The 19,354-nt window shown below is 38.3% G+C and overlaps 1 protein-coding gene and 5 gene segments (V, D, J or C); 3 read left to right on the top strand and 3 right to left on the bottom strand.

Moving 5' to 3' along the window:
- Positions 1-4,399: 4,399 nt before the first annotated feature.
- Positions 4,400-6,355, bottom strand: LOC129164530 (Ig kappa-b4 chain C region-like). The segment is given in 3 exon segments: positions 4,400-4,850; positions 5,600-5,714; positions 6,287-6,355. Coding segments are annotated over 3 exon segments (501 nt in total).
- A 25-nt stretch (positions 6,356-6,380) lies between these two features.
- Positions 6,381-6,954, top strand: LOC107394448 (immunoglobulin kappa variable 4-1). The gene is made up of 2 exons (XM_015973377.3): positions 6,381-6,510; positions 6,608-6,954. Exons 1-2 carry the CDS (start codon positions 6,462-6,464, stop codon positions 6,937-6,939), a joined length of 381 nt encoding a protein of 126 aa, XP_015828863.3. The 5' UTR covers positions 6,381-6,461; the 3' UTR covers positions 6,940-6,954.
- Positions 6,955-9,361: 2,407 nt separating this feature from the next.
- Positions 9,362-10,701, bottom strand: LOC139064320 (Ig kappa-b4 chain C region-like). The segment is given in 2 exon segments: positions 9,362-9,815; positions 10,567-10,701. A coding segment is annotated over 1 exon segment (246 nt).
- A 619-nt stretch (positions 10,702-11,320) lies between these two features.
- LOC129164559 (Ig kappa chain V region K-25-like) lies at positions 11,321-13,151 on the top strand. The segment is given in 2 exon segments: positions 11,321-11,480; positions 11,582-13,151. Coding segments are annotated over 2 exon segments (375 nt in total).
- Positions 13,152-15,227: 2,076 nt separating this feature from the next.
- LOC139064214 (Ig kappa-b4 chain C region-like) lies at positions 15,228-17,164 on the bottom strand. The segment is given in 3 exon segments: positions 15,228-15,662; positions 16,409-16,523; positions 17,096-17,164. Coding segments are annotated over 3 exon segments (501 nt in total).
- On the top strand, positions 17,075-18,306 carry LOC129164558 (immunoglobulin kappa variable 4-1-like). The segment is given in 2 exon segments: positions 17,075-17,319; positions 17,417-18,306. Coding segments are annotated over 2 exon segments (381 nt in total).
- Positions 18,307-19,354: the final 1,048 nt, after the last annotated feature.

Below are 19,354 nucleotides of genomic sequence, written 5' to 3' on the forward strand. Positions count from 1 at the left end.
AGCTCAAACAGAGCACGAACAAACACTGACGAACATACAATGGACCGACACAACACAGAGACAAGACAGGGCTTATATAGACTGGGAAGAAGAGAGGGAGATGAATTGCAGGTGTGTGGGGAGAGGGACCAGGTGAACACAATTACTAAATCAGGGAGGAGGAAAAAACACAGGTGGGAAAAAACACACTAAATAAAGAAAGGCTGTAACAAAGGAAAATTACCTAAGAGAAAAACAAAAGATCAGAAGGCAATAACCATAACTAATATTCTAAGGGGAAGCTGACACTAAAGAAAAACACTACAGACAGAAACTACAGGGGTGTGGCTAAGAGGGAGCCAAGAGAGCACAGGACCTGGGAGGGGGGATGTCTGAGGAGGGAAACCTAGAGGGCAAATGGGGAACAGCAGGAGACACATGAGGAAGATGCAGACACGACACATGAGGGTGCTAGAAGACACAAAATGAGCACCTAGAGATGAATGGAGGACAAAAGGAGACACATGAGATGAGACGCCGACACAGACCATGACAGTATCCCCCCCCTCCCCCCAAGGGCGGATACCAGACGCCCACAAGACAGACAAACACCACAAGCAAAAGACAAGACAAGAACAAGACACGAGACACCACAGGGTGGGAGAGGAGGGACCAAAACAAAACCCACCCAAAAGGGTGGGCGAGGAGGGAATAGGAGACTCAAAGGGACCGGCGACTGGAAACCAGGAGCTGGGAACGGGCAAGTCGTGGGGGGCCGGCGATGGGGAACCGGGAGGCGGGACCAGGCAAATCCAGGGATCGGGGGATTTGGAGGACGAGGATGAGGAAAGGACTCTGGTAACGGGGACACATGGGACACTTGGGACTCTGGAGACGGGAGCACTTGTGACAGGGAGACGGGAGCACTTGTGACAGGGAGACGGGAGCACTTGTGACAGGGAGACGGGAACACTTGTGACAGCAAGACTTGAGCCGGGGACGTCGAGACGTCCACTTCAGAGCCGGGGACGTCGAGACGTCCACTTCGGAGCTGGAAACGTCCACTTCGGAGCCGGAGACATCGAGATGTCCACTTCGGAGCCGGGGACGTCGAGACGTCCACTTCAGAGCCGGGGACGTCGAGACGTCCACTTCGGAGCTGGAAACGTCCACTTCGGAGCTGGAAACGTCCACTTCGGAGCTGGAAACGTCTACTTCAGAGCCGGAGCAGGAAACGTCTACTTCAGAGTTGGAGACTGGAGGCGTCGGACTGGACCGGAGCCTCGTGGACGGGCTGGACCGGATGCGGTGCGTCCTCCAGAACCACCGCCGGAGCAGGATGCGATGCGTCCTCCGGAACCACCACCGGAGCAGGATGGTTGCAGCGTCGTCGGCGTGGGGATTTTTGGCTCAGAGGCATGGAGATGACGCTGGCAGGAACCGAGGAGGAATGACAGCCCACCGGAGAGGATGCAGCAGTGCTGTCTGGTCCAGGCGAAGGTGTGGAGGTTAGGACCCTCGGAGACACTGAGAGGGCGCTTAACACTACCTCGGTAGGTGTGAGATGGTGATCCACCGGGAAAAAGCTGGTTGTGTAGTCTGGGCCGGATGGAGGTGATGAGGTGAGTGTGTTTGGGTGGCAGAAGGCGTCCTGAAGATCCTTAGCGAAAATCCAAAAAGCAATCTCCTCTAGAGGATATAGCTTCAAATAGTGGTTTGCCCATTGCAGGGCTCTTCCCTCCAGGCAGTACACCATAGCTACTGCAATGTCCATGTCCTCCATATCCATAAATCCCACAAAGTCCCAAATAAAATCGCGACAGGTGTCTGGGTCACCACTGAAGGAGTACATTCCTTGGCTGAGGTCTCGTTTACCTGGGATCCGCTGGGTCCTGCTTGGTCGGTCCATTCTGTCACGTTGAGGGAAATGTTTAGGACCCAAATATGCAGATAACCCAGGATGACTCGAGGCAGAAGTAGTAAAAGTAAAAATCATTTATTCTTAGGAAGAACAAAGAATAAATCCAAAAATGGCAGCGGACCAAAAGTCCAAAAGTCCTGGAGAACAGGACATCAAAAAGCTCTCTCAGAGCACCAAAATCTGGAGACCAAAGCTCACGAAGAGCACGAAGACCTGGAGACAAAAGCTCAAACAGAGCACAAACAAACGCTGACAAACATACAATGGACCGACACAACACAGAGACAAGACAGGGCTTATATAGACTGGGAAGAAGAGAGGGAGATGAATTGCAGGTGTGTGGGGAGAGGGACCAGGTGAACACAATTACTAAATCAGGGAGGAGGAAAAAACACAGGTGGGAAAAAACACACTAAATAAAGAAAGGCTGTAACAAAGGAAAATTACCTAAGAGAAAAACAAAAGATCAGAAGGCAATAACCATAACTAATATTCTAAGGGGAAGCTGACACTAAAGAAAAACACTACAGACAGAAACTACAGGGGCGTGGCTAAGAGGGAGCCAAGAGAGCACAGGACCTGGGAGGGGGGATGTCTGAGGAGGGAAACCTAGAGGGCAAATGGGGAACAGCAGGAGACACATGAGGAAGATGCAGACACGACACATGAGGGTGCTAGAAGACACAAAATGAGCACCTAGAGACGAATGGAGGACAAAAGGAGACACATGAGATGAGACGCCGACACAGACCATGACAGGTGTTTACAAAGTGTTCATCTAATCAAGTTTACAAACACACCACATGGCTTTAGCAAAATAAATTTAAGGGTTTTAGGATGTAGAGATGATTAAACTTGTCAAAATTATTTTAAGACCTGAAACAGAGAACACACTGAGCTAAAAAAACAAACAAAAAAGAAAAACAAATATTTAGAATCTGAATTTCTTCTCTCAGGTGAATTTTTAACTTTTGTGTTTTATTTCATGTTAAATTAACTATTTATAAGTTATTTGTTTTCTTCACTTTAAAATGAAGGTGAACTTTGTTGTATGACTGAATTATAAACTAGAATGAAAAATGTCAAGATTTCATTTCACATGTTGTTAAAAAAAGATAAAAAATGCTAAAGAAACACACACACACACACACACACACATATCAGTGAGATGTTTCAGCAGTGAAGAGGAAACACAGAGACAGCTGATGATCAGCTGACTGACTGTGTGTGTTTACATATGTGTCCTGCCTCTCTGCTCCCAGACAGATTATTTAAAAACAAATTATGCTAATTTTTAGACTTATTGGAAAACAAATATGGGAGTTGATTCCACAAGAGGAGCAGGAACGCTATAAAATCATGTCAGCATTTAATCAACTATAGTACATCTGACTTTTAAAAATTTTTTGGTAATTCCCTCAAAAATACACATCCTGTGAAATCAATCGATGCTTTTCATTAGCATAGCCACATTTATTCACAAAAACACACCTGTCTGCAAACACAAAAAGCACTAGGAGCATTTAACGGTTAAACACGTTCTTTTCAAAGCACTCAAACAAGCCACAGTCAAGAGGACAACAGCACAAACCGACTGACTGACAGGCTCTGCCTTTTAAAGCTGATTTATTATACATAGTTGGTGCAGCGCAGCAGCGTGCCTCTGTCCTAGGTGCAGAATGGGAGAGCAGGAAACGGTGCTGGAGCAAGAGTAGCAGCTTGAACAGGTGCTGTCCAGGGTGCTGATCTCAGGAGAAATTGCAGTGTCCGTAACAAAAGGAAATTTATAAAATAAAATGTATCTTTACAATAAAATGGACCCAAAAACAGTGAAGAGGGAACATTTAGGTTTAACTTGTGTTATACTATAGTCCTGTTTTGTTTGTTTTTATGTGGTCAGTGTTAGTTCTATTTCTTTATTTTTACTGGTCAAAACAATCATTTGTTGAGGTAATAAAAATATTTAGAATTTATTGAACTGATGATATAATCAACTGAATTATCAGCTCAGGTATCTGTTTAGTAGAGGAGTAAATACTTCATTAAGGTCATTGGTTTGGCTACTTTGTCTCTTATTGTTTGGCTGATTTAGGTCCGTGACCCTCCTGAGGAGTCAGCGCTAAGACTGTGGACAAGGTCCAGCTGCATCTTCCAGATTACAATTTTTGTAATAAACATTTTTTAGGTTAAAAAACTCATGAGTTTTGTGTCAAAGGAAATCAAATATTTGCTTTGATGATCTAATAAACATTATAATCGTTACATATGTTTATTGAAAGCTGCAGGTAAAATCATACTGATGATGAACAGAGTTTTACTTCATGTTTTAAGAAGGTCTAAACTTTGATTTTTAACTAATGAATTAAATCACTCAGTGGCAAAATTGGTTGGCCTGACTTGGTTAATCTTTCTATTTAGATAAAAAACTGAAAATGATTAAATAAAAATAAGAAACAATTTGTAATAATTATGAAATACACAATGCAACATCATTTATTTTATTTAATCTGTTTTATTGTGTACAGATGATGAAATAACTAACTGTTTAAATCTGGGAAACATCAATCAAAAATACAGACAATGACAAAATTTGCAAGAAAAAAATGATGGGATAAGGTCCAGTGAGCCTGTTTTCACTGGGAACACTGGTCTCTCCTGAGTGACTCTGAGACTGGAGACTGGGAGCCCTGGGTGGCCTCACAGGTCACAGAGCCCACCTTCCTCCACTGGTCTGCAGTGAGCCTCAGGGTGCTGCTCCAGCTGTAGAGGCCGTCCTTCATCACCACGGGGCTCCTGTCCTCCTCCCAGCTGCTGCTGCTGCCGTCCACCTTCCAGGACAGACTCCAGTCTGAGGGGAAGCCCTTGTTGGCCAGACACATGAGCGTGGCCTTCCCCTGCTGCAGCTCCTCACTGGAGGGAGGCAGCACCGTCAGGATGGGACGGGTATCACCTAGGAGACACCAATCAGGTTAGAGATCAGAAGCAGTTTGACTTTTTCTCATCAGGAAGTTTCTAGCAGATGTTTTTCTGCTCCACCAGTCTGACTCTCACACCTTGTTTCACTTCCTTTATAGAAACCTGTCAGTTTATCAGCTAGAAGAGAATCAGAGTTTAAATGAAATAAAAATGTTTGGTTGCTACAATTAAAGTCACCCTTAACTTAAATTGAAAAGCTTTTAAATCAGTTTTTACCTTAATTTAAAGTTTTCTCTTAAAATTATTCTCTAGTAAAACTGAACTACTTCATATAAGTAAAAAAAAACAGTTTAAATGACTGAAATAATAAAACACCTAATCAATGTTAAACATTTAATTATTATAGATTAATCCCTAAACTACACAAACATTTAAAATATGTAATAAAAAAATCAGCAAGTTCTTCTGTAACTAACTAGAAATCCATCATTAGATTTTTGTTTGTTTATTTTCTAAAGTTTTGTTGACAGAATCACAAAGAACTTCTTTCACCTTTGATCTCAGTTTGTCTAAAATGATGAGAAGAAACCCTCCAGATGAGTAAATGACCATGATTATTATCTCTACATCAGACACAGAACAGATCGCTGGACTATTTTCCATCAGCTTAAAATAAATTGTTGTTTACATCTTAATGTTGATTTTAATTAGATTAATGAGATCAATAAGAGGAAAATTTACTGCACATTCATTTAAAATCAGAAAGAATAAATTTAAACTTACTTCCAACCTCCAGTCTGGTTCCTCCACCAAACGTCCACCACAGTGATACAAACTGGTTGAGTCGTCGTACAAAAACCTCTGAGAGACACGGCTCTGTGAGTCGGACACAAACAAACTCACCAGTTTAAGCTAAACTAAACATTTGTCTCATAAAGCGTAGAAGATATCATTCACTTTTAAATGTGACCAGATGTTTGACTAAAACAAGTTTGTCTAAAACAAAAGTTTGTGGAAAGTTATTAAAACTTTTGTAAGAAACAGATGTTTAAAATCAGCTGTTTGTATTTATTTAAATGATAAATGATAAAAGCAGAATTTTATACACTTAAATTACAAAATCTAAAATTAAACAAACTTTCTTTAATGAAGGAAAAATATTTTATTGACTCATTAACAAGATTCTGCAAAATAATCTGTCAGATTAGAGTTTTGCTCAAAAAAGTGTCTGATTGGTATAGATAGGTAGAACTTTGTGAAACATGAAATTAATGTGAAAATAAGAAACAGTGTTTATTTTTTAACAATTAGAAAATTCTGGTCATCAATGGAAGTTCCTTTACAAATGTTAAAAATAAATAAAATACTATAAAATATTTTCTCAGGACAATAAACCTAAACATCTTGGAAAATCTGTCCTGTAAAATAAATAATAGTGATAAAAGTAACAGATGGGAACCGTCCTCAGACTGAGCCATGATCCTGCTGGAGTGAGTCAGCAGATTTCCATAGAGCATGACTTTGCATCAGCAGCACCATGCTCCAGTGCTCTGGGAGAGTTTATAGTCCTGAGAGTTGAAGACTGGATGACTGACAGCTGTCCTTCATCACAACAGAAGACTTGGAAATCCTCCTGACCAAAACCATGACTTTGATCTGCGTCCTCATCTGGACTCTCCTCTGCTTCACTCAGGGTGAGGAGAATCATGTTTCTGTCATGTGAAAATCATATGGAGTGCAGCTGAGTTTCACCTCACCATCTCATGTCCAGTGTTTCTTCTCTCTCCTCAGGGTCTGATGGACAACATGTTGTGACTCAGCCAGCAGCCAGATCAGTGCAGCTTGGTCAGACCGTCTCTGTGGACTGTAAAGTCAGTCCACCAGCAGCTCTGTATATTCCTTTACAATACCATCTGTCCTGGTACCATCAGACACCTGGAGAAGCTCCTAAACTCCTGATTTATTTAACATCAAGACGCTTTTCAGGAATCTCCTCCAGATTCAGTGGAAGTGGATCAGGGAATGGAGCTGACTTCACTCTGACCATCAGTGGAGTTCAGGCTGAAGATGCAGGAGTTTATTACTGTCAGAGTTACCACAGTGGCGATGTGTTCACACAGTGAAAAAGCATCGTACAAAAACCTCTTTCAGTCTGACTGAACAGAAACTGATGCAGCTCACTGAACACACTCAGGTTTTCAGGCCATCATGAATTAAACTTTGTTCCTAAATAATCAGAAGTTTTAGAAAAAAAATGGTTTCAAATATTACAATAGAAATTATCTTTAGTGATTATTATCTTAACACCAACAACATTTTTCAATAATTCTTTGCCACTTAAAAGAAGCAAAAATCACTTTGATTTTACAAATGTTTTTTATTCTGACATGAAATTTGAGCTAAACTGAAACAAATTCTGTTATTATTCCTCAACTTTTCATTCCTAACTGTTAGCAGGAGTCGTCTTCAAAACTGGTGTTTACAAAGTGTTCATCTAATCAAGTTTACAAACACACCACACGGCTTTAGCAAAATAAGTTTGAGTTTTAGGACGTAGAGATGATTCAACTTGTCGAAATGATGTTAGGACCTGAAACAGAGAAAACACTGAGCTAAAAAACAAACAAAAAAGAAAAACAAAACTTTAGAATCTGAATTTCTTCTCAGGTGAATTTTATAATAATAATAATAATAATAATAATAATAATAATAATAATAATAATAATAATAATGCATTGAACTTATATAGCGCTTTTCTAGACACCCAAAGATGCTTTCACACACTCTCACATTCACACACTGCTAGTGATGGTAAGCTACTTGTAGCCACAGCCGCCCTGCGGAGGTCTGACAGAGGCGAGGCTGCCATTTGGCGCCGTCGGCCCCTCTGACCACCACTAACACAGGCAAGTTGGGTGAAGTGTCTTGCCCAAGGACACAACAGCAGGATAACCTTGGCGGGAGCTGGAATCGAACTCATGACCCTCCGATCATGAGGCAACCCGCTCTACCACCTGAGCTACTTTTGTGTTTTATTTCATGTTTAATTAACTATTTATAATTTATTTGATTTCTTCACTTTAAAATGAAGGTGAACATTGTTGTATGACTGTATTATAAACTAGACTGAAAAATGTCAAGATTTCATTTCACATGTTGTTAAAAAAGATAAAAAAAATGCTAAAGAAACACACACACACACACACGTATCAGTGAGATGTTTCAGCGGTGAAGAGGAAACACAGAGACAGCTGATGATCAGCTGACTGACTGTGTGTGTTTACATATGTGTCCTGCCTCTCTGCTCCCAGACAGATTATTTAAAAACAAATTATGCTAATTTTTAGGCTTATTGGAAAAAAAATATGGGAGTTGATTCCACAAGAGGAGCAGGAACGCTGTAAAATTATGTCAGCATTAAATCAAACATAGTACATCTGACTTTTTAAATTATTTTGGTAATTCCCTCAAAAATACACATCCTGTGAAATCAATAGATGCTTTTCATTAGCATAGCCACATTTATTCACAAAAACACACCTGTCTGCAAACACAAAAAGCACTAGGAGCATTTAACGGTTAAACACGTTCTTTTCAAAGCACTCAAACAAGCCACAGTCAAGAGGACAACAGCACAAACCGACTGACTGACAGGCTCTGCCTTTTAAAGCTGATTTATTATACATAGTTGGTGCAGCGCAGCAGCGTGCCTCTGCCCTAGGTGCAGAATGGGAGAGCAGGAAACGGTGCTGGAGCAAGAGTAGCAGCTTGAACAGGTGCTGTCCAGGGTGCTGATCTCAGGAGAAATTACAGTGTCCGTAACAAAAGGAAATTTATAAAATAAAATGTATCTTTACAAAAAAATGGACCCAAAAACAGTGAAGAGGGAACATTTAGGTTTAACTTGTGTTATACTTTAGTCCTGTTTTGTTTGTTTTTCTGTGGTCAGTGTTAGTTCTATTTCTTTATTTTTACTGGTCAAAACAATCATTTGTTGATGTAATAAAAATATTTAGAATTTATTGAACTGATGATATAATCAACTGAATTATCAGCTCAGGTATCTGTTTAGTAGAGGAGTAAATACTTCATTAAGGTCATTGGTTTGGCTACTTTGTCTCTTATTGTTTGGCTGATTTAGGTCCGTGACCCTCCTGAGGAGTCAGCGCTAAGACTGTGGACAAGGTCCAGCTGCATCTTCCAGATTACAATTTTTTTATCAACATTTTTTTCGGTTGAAAAACTCATGAGTTTTGTGTCAAAGGAAATCAAATATTTGCTTTGATGATCTAATAAACATTATAATCGTTACATATGTTTATTGAAAGCTGCAGGTAAAATCATACTGATGATAAACAAAGTTTTACTTCATGTTTTATGAAGTTCTAAACTCTGATTTTATTTATTAGTTAAAAACATAACAGTGGAAAAGTTGGTTGGTCTGACTTGGTTAATCTTTCTATTTAAATAAAAAACTGAAAATGATTAAATAACAATAAGAAACAACATGTAATAATTATGAAATACACAATGCAACATCATTTATTTTATTTAATCTGTTTTATTGTGTGCAGATGTTGAAATAAGAAACTGTTTAAATCTGGGAAACATCAATCAAAATACAGACAATGACAAAATTTGCAAGAAAAAAAATGATGGGATAAGGTCCAGTGAGCCTGTTTTCACTGGGAACACTGGTCTCTCCTGAGTGACTCTGAGACTGGAGACTGGGAGCCCTGGGTGGCCTCACAGGTCACAGAGCCCACCTTCCTCCACTGGTCTGCAGTGAGCCTCAGGGTGCTGCTCCAGCTGTAGAGGCCGTCCTTCATCACCACGGGGCTCCTGTCCTCCTCCCAGCTGCTGCTGCTGCCGTCCACCTTCCAGGACAGACTCCAGTCTGAGGGGAAGCCCTTGTTGGCCAGACACATGAGCGTGGCCTTCCCCTGCTGCAGCTCCTCACTGGAGGGAGGCAGCACCGTCAGGATGGGACGGGTATCACCTAGGAGACACCAATCAGGTTAGAGATCAGAAGCAGTTTGACTTTTTCTCATCAGGAAGTTTCTAGCAGATGTTTTTCTGCTCCACCAGTCTGACTCTCACACCTTGTTTCACTTCCTTTATAGAAACCTGTCAGTTTATCAGCTAGAAGAGAATCAGAGTTTAAATGAAATAAAAATGTTTGGTTGCTACAATTAAAAAAGTCACCCTTAACTTAAATTAAAAAGCTTTTAAATCACTTTTACCTTAATTTAAGGTTTTCTCTTAAAATTATACACTAGTAAAACTGAACTACTTCATATAATAAGTAAAAAAAATGTTTAAATGACTGAAATAATAAAACATCTAATCAATGTTAAACATTTAATTATTATAGATTAATCCCTAAACTACACAAACATTTAAAATATGTAATAAAAAATCTGCAAGTTCTTCTGTAACAAACTAGAAATCCATCATTAGATTTTTGTTTGTTTATTTTTTAAAGTTTTGTTGACAGAATCACAAAGAACTTCTGTCACCTTTGATCTCAGTTTGTCTAAAATGATGAGAAGAAACCCTCCAGGTGAGTAAATGACCATGATTATTATCTCTACATCAGACACAGAACAGATCGCTGGACTATTTTCCATCAGCTTAAAATAAATTGTTGTTTACATTTTAATGTTGATTTTAATGAGATCAATGAGATCAATAAGAGGAAAAATTACTGCGCATTCATTTAAAATCAGAAAGAATAAATTTAAACTTACTTCCAACCTCCAGTCTGGTTCCTCCACCAAACGTCCACCACAGTGATACAAACTGGTTGAGTCGTCATACAAAAACCTCTGAGAGACACGGCTCTGTGAGTCTGACACAAACAAACTCACCAGTTTAAGCTAAACTAAACATTTGTCTCATAAAGTGTAAAAGATATCATTCACTTTTAAATTTGACCAGATGTTTGACTAAAACAAAAGTTTGTCTAAAACAAAAGTTTGTGGAAAATTATTAAAACTTTTGTAAGAAACAGATGTTTACAATCAGCTGTTTGTATTTATTTAAATGATAAATGATAAAAGCAGAATTTTATACACTTAAATTACAAAATCTAAAATTAAACAAACTTTCTTCAATGAAGGAAAAATATTTTATTGACTCATTAACAAGATTCGGCAAAATAATCTGTCAGATTAGAGTTTTGCTCAAAAAAGTGTCTGATTGGTATAGATAGGTAGAACTTTGTGAAACATGAAATTAATGTGAAAATTAGAAACAGTGTTTGTTTTTTAACAATTAGAAAAATCTGGTCATCAATGGAAATTCCTTTACAAATGTTAAAAAAATGAAATACTATAAAATAATTTCCCAGAACGATAAACCTAAACATCTTGGAAAATCTGTCCTGTAAAATTAATAAAACTGATAAAACTAACAGATGGGAACCGTCCTCAGACTGAGCCATGATCCTGCTGGAGTGAGTCAGCAGATTTCCATAGAGCATGACTTTGCATCAGCAGCACCATGCTCCAGTGCTCTGGGAGAGTTTATAGTCCTGAGAGTTGAAGACTGGATGACTGACAGCTGTCCTTCATCACAACAGAAGACTTGGAAATCCTCCTGATCAAAACCATGACTTTGATCTGCGTCCTCATCTGGACTCTCTTCTGCTGCTGCTTCACAGGTAAAGTCCAGAGAATCCAACTCCTCTCCTCTATGAACATCTGTCCCTCTGGAATGAAGCCCACAAAAGCATCAAGCTGCTTTCTGCTTTTGTCTCCTCAGAGTCCAGAGGTCAGGTCACAGTGACTCAGTCTGCAGCAGTGAGCTCTGCTGTGGGACGCTCCGTCTCCATCTCATGTAGGACCAGTCAGGATGTCTATGTTTATAACAGCAATGACTGTTTATCCTGGTACCAACAGAAAGATGGACAACCTCCTAAACTCCTCATTTATTACGCTACCATCCGAGAATCAGGAATCTCAGATCGTTTTTCAGGCAGTGGATCTGGAGCTGACTTCACTCTGACCATCAGTGGAGTTCAGGCTGAAGATGCAGGAGTTTATTACTGTCAGAGTTACCACTATGGCGGTGTGTTCACACAGTGAAAAAGCATCGTACAAAAACCTCTTTCAGTCTGACTGAACAGAAACTGATGCAGCTCACTGAACACACTCAGGTTTTCAGGCCATGATGAATTAAACTTTGTTCCTAAATAATCAGAAGTTTTAGAAAAAATGGTTTCAAATATTACAATAGAAATTATCTTTAGTGATGATGATCTTAACACCAACAACATTTTCCAATAATTATTTGCCACTTAAAAGAAGCAAAAATCACTTTGATTTTACAAATGTTTTTTATTCTGACATGAAATTTGAGCAAAACTGAAACAAATTCCGTTATTATTCCTCAACTTTTTATTCCTATCCAATCCAATTATATTTATAAAGCGCATTCAACAAGGCATTACAACCAAACAAGGTGCTGTACACTAAAAATGTTAGTTAATTAAACCAGCAAAAAATTATACAATCATGTCGAACACAGATAAAAGATAAAAAGGAAATACAAACAAAATTCCCAGAACTAACAGGTAGAAGGCAATAAAACACAGGGAGAATAAAAAATTAGAAAAACATTTTAAAAAGAACCAGAATAATGCGGAAGTTGATATTGTGAATTCCATTTTTTAACAATGCAGTTGTGACTGAGGTTCATAATTATGTGGTATAAGCTAGGTTGAAGTAGTGAGTTTTCAGTCGTGATTTAAAAATGCTAGCTGTTGGTGCTAGCCTCACTAGCAGTGGTAATGCGTTCCACAGCTTTGGTGCACAGACAGAGAAAGCCCTTTCTCCACGGCTTTTTAAACGAGCATTGGGAACAGCTAGGAGGAGCTTATCTTCAGACCTGAGAGCACGCGGCAGGTTGTAGTAATGGACAAGTTCACACAGATATGGAGGAGCTTGATGGTTCAAGGATTTGTAAGTGAGAAGCATAATTTGGAAATTTATCCTGAACTGCACGGGCAACCAGTGGAGAGATTTCAGAATTGGAGAAATGTGTTGTCTTCTGTCAGCTCCAGTCAGCAACCTAGCTGCTGAATTCTGGACCAGCTGAAGTCTAGAAAGAGCTGCTTTACTGATGCCGTATAAGCAGGAGTTAGAGTAATCCAGCCTTGAGGTGATAAAAGTGTGGACCACCGATTTCAGAAGACGGACACTCAGGATGTGCTTTAGTTTCGAGATGCGTCTTAGTTGGTAAAAACATGATTTAACTGTGTTATTGACCTGGGCATCCATCTTCAGAGCCTGGTCCAGTTTTACTCCAAGGTTGGAGATTACAGAGGATACATTAGGTGAGAGATAGTTGAGGTCAGGTTGATGAGTAGCCGTCTGACCCGCGCTGCGCTGATTACCTCGCTGAATCTTTCCCAGATTTAGCAGTTTGTCCCTCCTTTCTTGTAAGAATGTAAACTCCCGAATGAATTTTATCCAAAATATTGTCCTCCATCGTTTTGTTGACGTGGCTGCCTGCCACCTGCTTGGAGCTTAGGCACACTTCACTGGCGCTTTCTGCACGTGCCTACGTCATGGGGTCGAAGGTTGTCTGCGCAGAGTTATGTTTTAAACGTGACCGTGTTTTAAAAACTGTCTTAAATATTGTGTTTTAAAAAAATTAAACGTTGATTAATGTCTTTATCCTCAGTGTGCACATATATATATATATATACATATATATATATATATATATATATATATATATATATATATATATATATGTATATATATATATGTATATATATATATATATATATATATATATATACATATATATATATATACATATATATATATATATATATATACATATATATGTATATATATGTATATATATATATTTCATGAACCCGCCCCAAACTGCACCGCACTGAAGTAAAAATGTATTGACCCGACCCGCAAGTAACCTGCAAGTACCGTAGGTTAGAAGTCAATCGTGCATCACCAGAGTCGATGCCACAAGAGGAGCAGGAACACTATAAAATTATGTCAGCATTAAATCAAACATAGTACGTCTGACTTTTTAAAATTATTTTGGTAATTCCCTCAAAAATACACATCCTGTGAAATCAATAATAATAATAATAATAATAATAATAATAATACATTTTATTTAAAAGCGCCTTTCTGGTCACTCAAGGACACTGTACAGAATAAAAACACAAATCATGCAATAAAACAAAGTACACATACGTAAACATCAGCAAACAAGGCACTCTAAAATTCAAAGTTGATTTGTGGTTATGAAGAAGTGAGTTTTGAGTTGTTTTTTCAATTCTGTGAATGAGTTAATGTTCCTGATGAGAGATGCTTTTCATTAGCATAGCCACATTTATTCACAAAAACACACCTGTCTGCAAACACAAAAGGCACTAGGAGCGTTTAATGGTTAAACACATTGTTTTGAAAGCACTCAAACAAGCCACAGTCAAGAGGACAACAGCACAAACCGACTGACTGACAGGCTCTGCCTTTTAAAGCTGATTTATTATACATAGTTGGTGCAGCGCAGCAGCGTGCCTCTGTCCTAGGTGCAGAATGGGAGAGCAGGAAACGGTGCTGGAGCAAGAGTAGCAGCTTGAACAGGTGCTGTCCAGGGTGCTGATCTCAGGAGAAATTACAGCGTCCGTAACAAAAGGAAATTTATAAAATAAAATGTATCTTTACAAAAAGATGTACCTAAAAACAGTGAAGAGGGAACATTTAGGTTTAACTTGTGTTATACTATAGTCCTGTTTTGTTTGTTTTTCTGTGGTCAGTGTTAGTTCTATTTCTTTATTTTTACTGGTCAAAACAATCATATGTTGAGGTAATAAAAATATTTAGAATTTATTGAACTGATGATATAATCAACTGAATTATCAGCTCAGGTATCTGTTTAGTAGAGGAGTAAATACTTCATTAAGGTCATTGGTTTGGCTACTTTGTCTCTTATTGTTTGGCTGATTTAGGTCCGTGACCCTCCTGAGGAGTCAGCGCTAAGACTGTGGACAAGGTCCAGCTGCATCTTCCAGATTACAATTTTTTTATCAACATTTTAGGTTGAAAAACTCATGAGTTTTGTGTCAAAGGAAATCAAATAGTAGCTTTGATGATCTAATAAACATTATAATCGTTACATATGTTTATTGAAAGCTGCAGGTAAAATTATACTGATGATAAACAGAGTTTTACTTCATGTTTTCTGAAGTTCTAAAATTTGATTTTTAACTAATGAATAAAATCACTCCGTGGAAAAGTTGGTTGGTCTGACTTGGTTAATATTTCTAATTAAATAAAAAACTGAAAATGATTAAATAAAAATAAGAAACAACCTGTAAAATTTATGAAATACACAATGCAACATAATTAATTTTATTTAATCTGATTTATTGTGTGCAGATGTTGAAAAAAGAAACTGTTTACATCTGGGAAACATCAATCAAAAATACAGACAATGACAAAATTTGCAGGAAAAAAATGATGGGAAAAGGTCCAGTGAGCCTGTTTTCACTGGGAACACTGGTCTCTCCTGAGTGACTCTGAGACTGGAGACTGGGAGCCCTGGGTGGCCTCACAGGTCACAGAGCCCACCTTCCTCCACTGGTCTGCAGTGAGCCTCAGGGTGCTGCTCCAGCTGTAGAGGCCGTCCTTCATCACCACGGGGCTCCTGTCCTCCTCCCAGCTGCTGCTGCTGCCGTCCACCTTCCAGGAAAGACTCCAGTCTGAGGGGAAGCCCTTGTTGGCCAGACACATGAGCGTGGCCTTCCCCTGCTGCAGCTCCTCACTGGAGGGAGGCAGCACCGTCAGGATGGGACGAGTATCACCTAGGAGACACCAATCAGGTTAGAGGACAGAAGCAGTTTGACTTTTTCTCATCAGGAAGTTTCTAGCAGATGTTTTTCTGCTCCACCAGTCTGACTCTCACACCTTGTTTCACTTCCTTTATAGAAACCTGTCAGTTTATCAGCTAGAAGAGAATCAGAGTTTAAATGAAATAAAAATGTTTGGTTGCTACAATTAAAGTCCCCCTTAACTTAAATTGAAAAGCTTTTAAATCAATTTTTACCTTAATTTAAAGTTTTCTCTTAAAATTATACTCTAGTAAAACTGAACTACTTCATATAAGTAAAAAAAAAGTTTAAATGACTGAAATAATAAAACACCTAATCAATGTTAAACAGTTAATTATTATAGATTAATCCCTAAACTACACAAACATTTAAAATATGTAATAAAAAATCAGCAAGTTCTTCTGTAACTAACTAGAAATCCATCATTAGATTTTTGTTTGTTTATTTTCTAAAGTTTTGTTGACAGAATCACGAAGAACTTCTTTCACCTTTGATCTCAGTTTGTCTAAAATGATGAGAAGAAACCCTCCAGATGAATAAATGACCATGATTATTATCTCTACATCAGACACAGAACAGATCGCTGGACTATTTTCCATCAGCTTAAAATAAATTGTTGTTTACATTTTAATGTTGATTTTAATTAGATTAATGAGATCAGTAAGAGGAAAAATTATTGCACATTCATTTAAAATCAGAAAGAATAAATTTAAACTTACTTCCAACCTCCAGTCTGGTTCCTCCACCAAACGTCCACCACAGTGATACAAACTGGTTGAGTCGTCGTACAAAAACCTCTGAGAGACACGGCTCTGTGAGTCTGACACAAACAAACTCACCAGTTTAAGCTAAACTAAACATTTGTCTCATAAAGCGTAAAATATATCATTCACATTTAAATGTGACCAGATGTTTGACTAAAACAAGTTTGTCTAAAACAAAAGTTTGTGGAAAATTATTAAAACTTTTGTAAGAAACAGATGTTTACAATCAGCTGTTTGTATTTCTTTAAATGATAAATGATAAAAGCAGAATTTTATACACTTAAATTACAAAATCTAAAATTAAACAAACTTTCTTTAAAGAAGGAAAAATATTTTATTGACTCATTAACAAGATACGGCAAAATAATCTGTCAGATTAGAGTTTTGCTCAAAAAAGTGTCTGATTGGTATAGATAGGTAGAACTTTGTGAAACATGAAATTAATGTGAAAATTAGAAACAGTGTTTATTTTTTAACAATTAGAAAATTCTGGTCATCAATGGAAGTTCCTTTACAAATGTTAAAAATAAATAAAATACTATAAAATATTTTCTCAGGACAATAAACCTAAACATCTTGGAAAATATGGCCTGTAAAATAAATAATAGTGATAAAAGTAACAGATGGGAACCGTCCTCAGACTGAGCCATGATCCTGCTGGAGTGAGTCAGCAGATTTCCATAGAGCATGACTTTGCATCAGCAGCACCATGCTCCAGTGCTCTGGGAGAGTTTATAGTCCTGAGAGTTGAAGACTGGATGACTGACAGCTGTCCTTCATCACAACAGAAGACTTGGAAATCCTCCTGATCAAAACCATGACTTTGATCTGCGTCCTCATCTGGACTCTCCTCTGCTTCACTCAGGGTGAGGAGAATCATGTTTCTGTCATGTGAAAATCATTTGGAGTGTAGCTGAGTTTCACCTCACCATCTCATGTCCAGTGTTTCTTCTCTCTCCTCAGGGTCTGATGGACAACATGTTGTGACTCAGCCAGCAGCCAGATCAGTGCAGCTTGGTCAGACCGTCTCTGTGGACTGTAAAGTCAGTCCACCAGCAGCTCTGTATATTCCTTTACAATACCATCTGTCCTGGTACCATCAGACACCTGGAGAAGCTCCTAAACTCCTGATTTATTTAACATCAAGACGCTTTTCAGGAATCTCCTCCAGATTCAGTGGAAGTGGATCAGGGAATGGAGCTGACTTCACTCTGACCATCAGTGGAGTTCAGGCTGAAGATGCAGGAGTTTATTACTGTCAGAGTTACCACAGTGGCGATGTGTTCACACAGTAAAAAAGCATCGTACAAAAACCTCTTTCAGTCTGACTGAACAGAAACTGATGCAGCTCACTGAACACACTCAGGTTTTCAGGCCATCATGAATTAAACTTTGTTCCTAAATAATCAGAAGTTTTAGAAAAAAAAATGGTTTCAAATATTACAATAGAAATTATCTTTAGTGATGATTATCTTAACACCAACAACATTTTCCAATAATTCTTTGCCACTTAAAAGAAGCAAAAATCACTTTGATTTTACAAATGTTTTTTATTCTGACATGAAATTTGAGCAAAACTGAAACAAATTCTGTTATTTTTCAACTTTTTATTCTTAACTGTTAGCAGGAGTCGTCTTCAAAACTGGTGTTTACAAAGTGTTCATCTAATCAAGTTTACAAACACACCACACGGCTTTAGCAAAATAAGTTTAAGGGTTTTAGGACGTAGAGATGATTCAACTTGTTGAAATGATTTTAGGACCTGAAACAGAGAAAACACTGAGCTAAAAAACAAACAAAAAAGAAAAACAAATCTTTAGAATCTGAATTTCTTCTCAGGTGAATTTTAAACTTTTGTGTTTTATTTCATGTTTAATTAACTATTAAAATTTATTTGTTTTCTTCACTTTAAAATGAAGGTGAACTTTGTTGTATGACTGCATTATAAACTAGACTGAAAAATGTCAAGATTTCATTTCACATGTTGTTAAAAAAAGATAAAAAATGCTAATGAACCCCCCCCCCCCCACACACACACACACACACACACACACACACACACACACACGTGTCAATGAGATGTCTCGGTAGTGGGGAGGAAACATGGAGACAGCTGATGATCAGCTGACTGACTATGTGTGTTTGCATATGTGTCCTGCCTCTCTGCTCCCAGAAAGATTATTTAAAAACAAATAATGCTAATTTTTAGGCTTATTGGAAAAAAATATGGGAGTTGATTCCACAAGAGGAGCAGGAACGCTGTAAAATTATGTGAGCATTAAATCAAACATAGTACATCTGACTTTTTAAATTAATTTGGTAATTCCCTCAAAAATACACATCCTGTGAAATCAATAGATGCTTTTCATTAGCATAGCCACATTTATTCACAAAAACACACCTGTCTGCAAACACAAAAAGCACTAGGAGCATTTAACGGTTAAACACGTTCTTTTCAAAGCACTCAAACAAGCCACAGTCAAGAGGACAACAGCACAAACCGACTGACTGACAGGCTCTGCCTTTTAAAGCTGATTTATTATACATAGTTGGTGCAGCGCAGCAGCGTGCCTCTGCCCTAGGTGCAGAATGGGAGAGCAGGAAACGGTGCTGGAGCAAGAGTAGCAGCTTGAACAGGTGCTGTCCAGGGTGCTGATCTCAGGAGAAATTACAGTGTCCGCAACAAAAGGAAATTTATAAAATAAAATGTATCTTTACAAAAAAATGGACCCAAAAACAGTGAAGAGGGAACATTTAGGTTTAGCTTGTGTTATACTATAGTCCTGTTTTGTTTGTTTTTCTGTGGCCAGTGTTAGTTCTATTTCTTTATTTTTATTGGTCAAAACAATCATTTGTTGAGGTAATAAAAATATTTAGAATTTATTGAATTGATGATATAAT

Source organism: Nothobranchius furzeri, chromosome 19 (assembly GCF_043380555.1).
Source record: "Nothobranchius furzeri strain GRZ-AD chromosome 19, NfurGRZ-RIMD1, whole genome shotgun sequence".
In the NCBI taxonomy this organism is placed as follows: Eukaryota; Metazoa; Chordata; class Actinopteri; order Cyprinodontiformes; family Nothobranchiidae; genus Nothobranchius; species Nothobranchius furzeri.

Bases quoted from the DNA above. Each gene is read 5' to 3' on its own strand.
- LOC107394448 (XM_015973377.3), top strand. From the start codon at position 6,462: ATGACTTTGATCTGCGTCCTCATCTGGACTCTCCTCTGCTTCACTCAG. The intron at 6,511-6,607 runs GTGAGGAGAATC...CTCTCTCCTCAG, and splicing joins TCTCCTCTGCTTCACTCAGG to GGTCTGATGGACAACATGTT.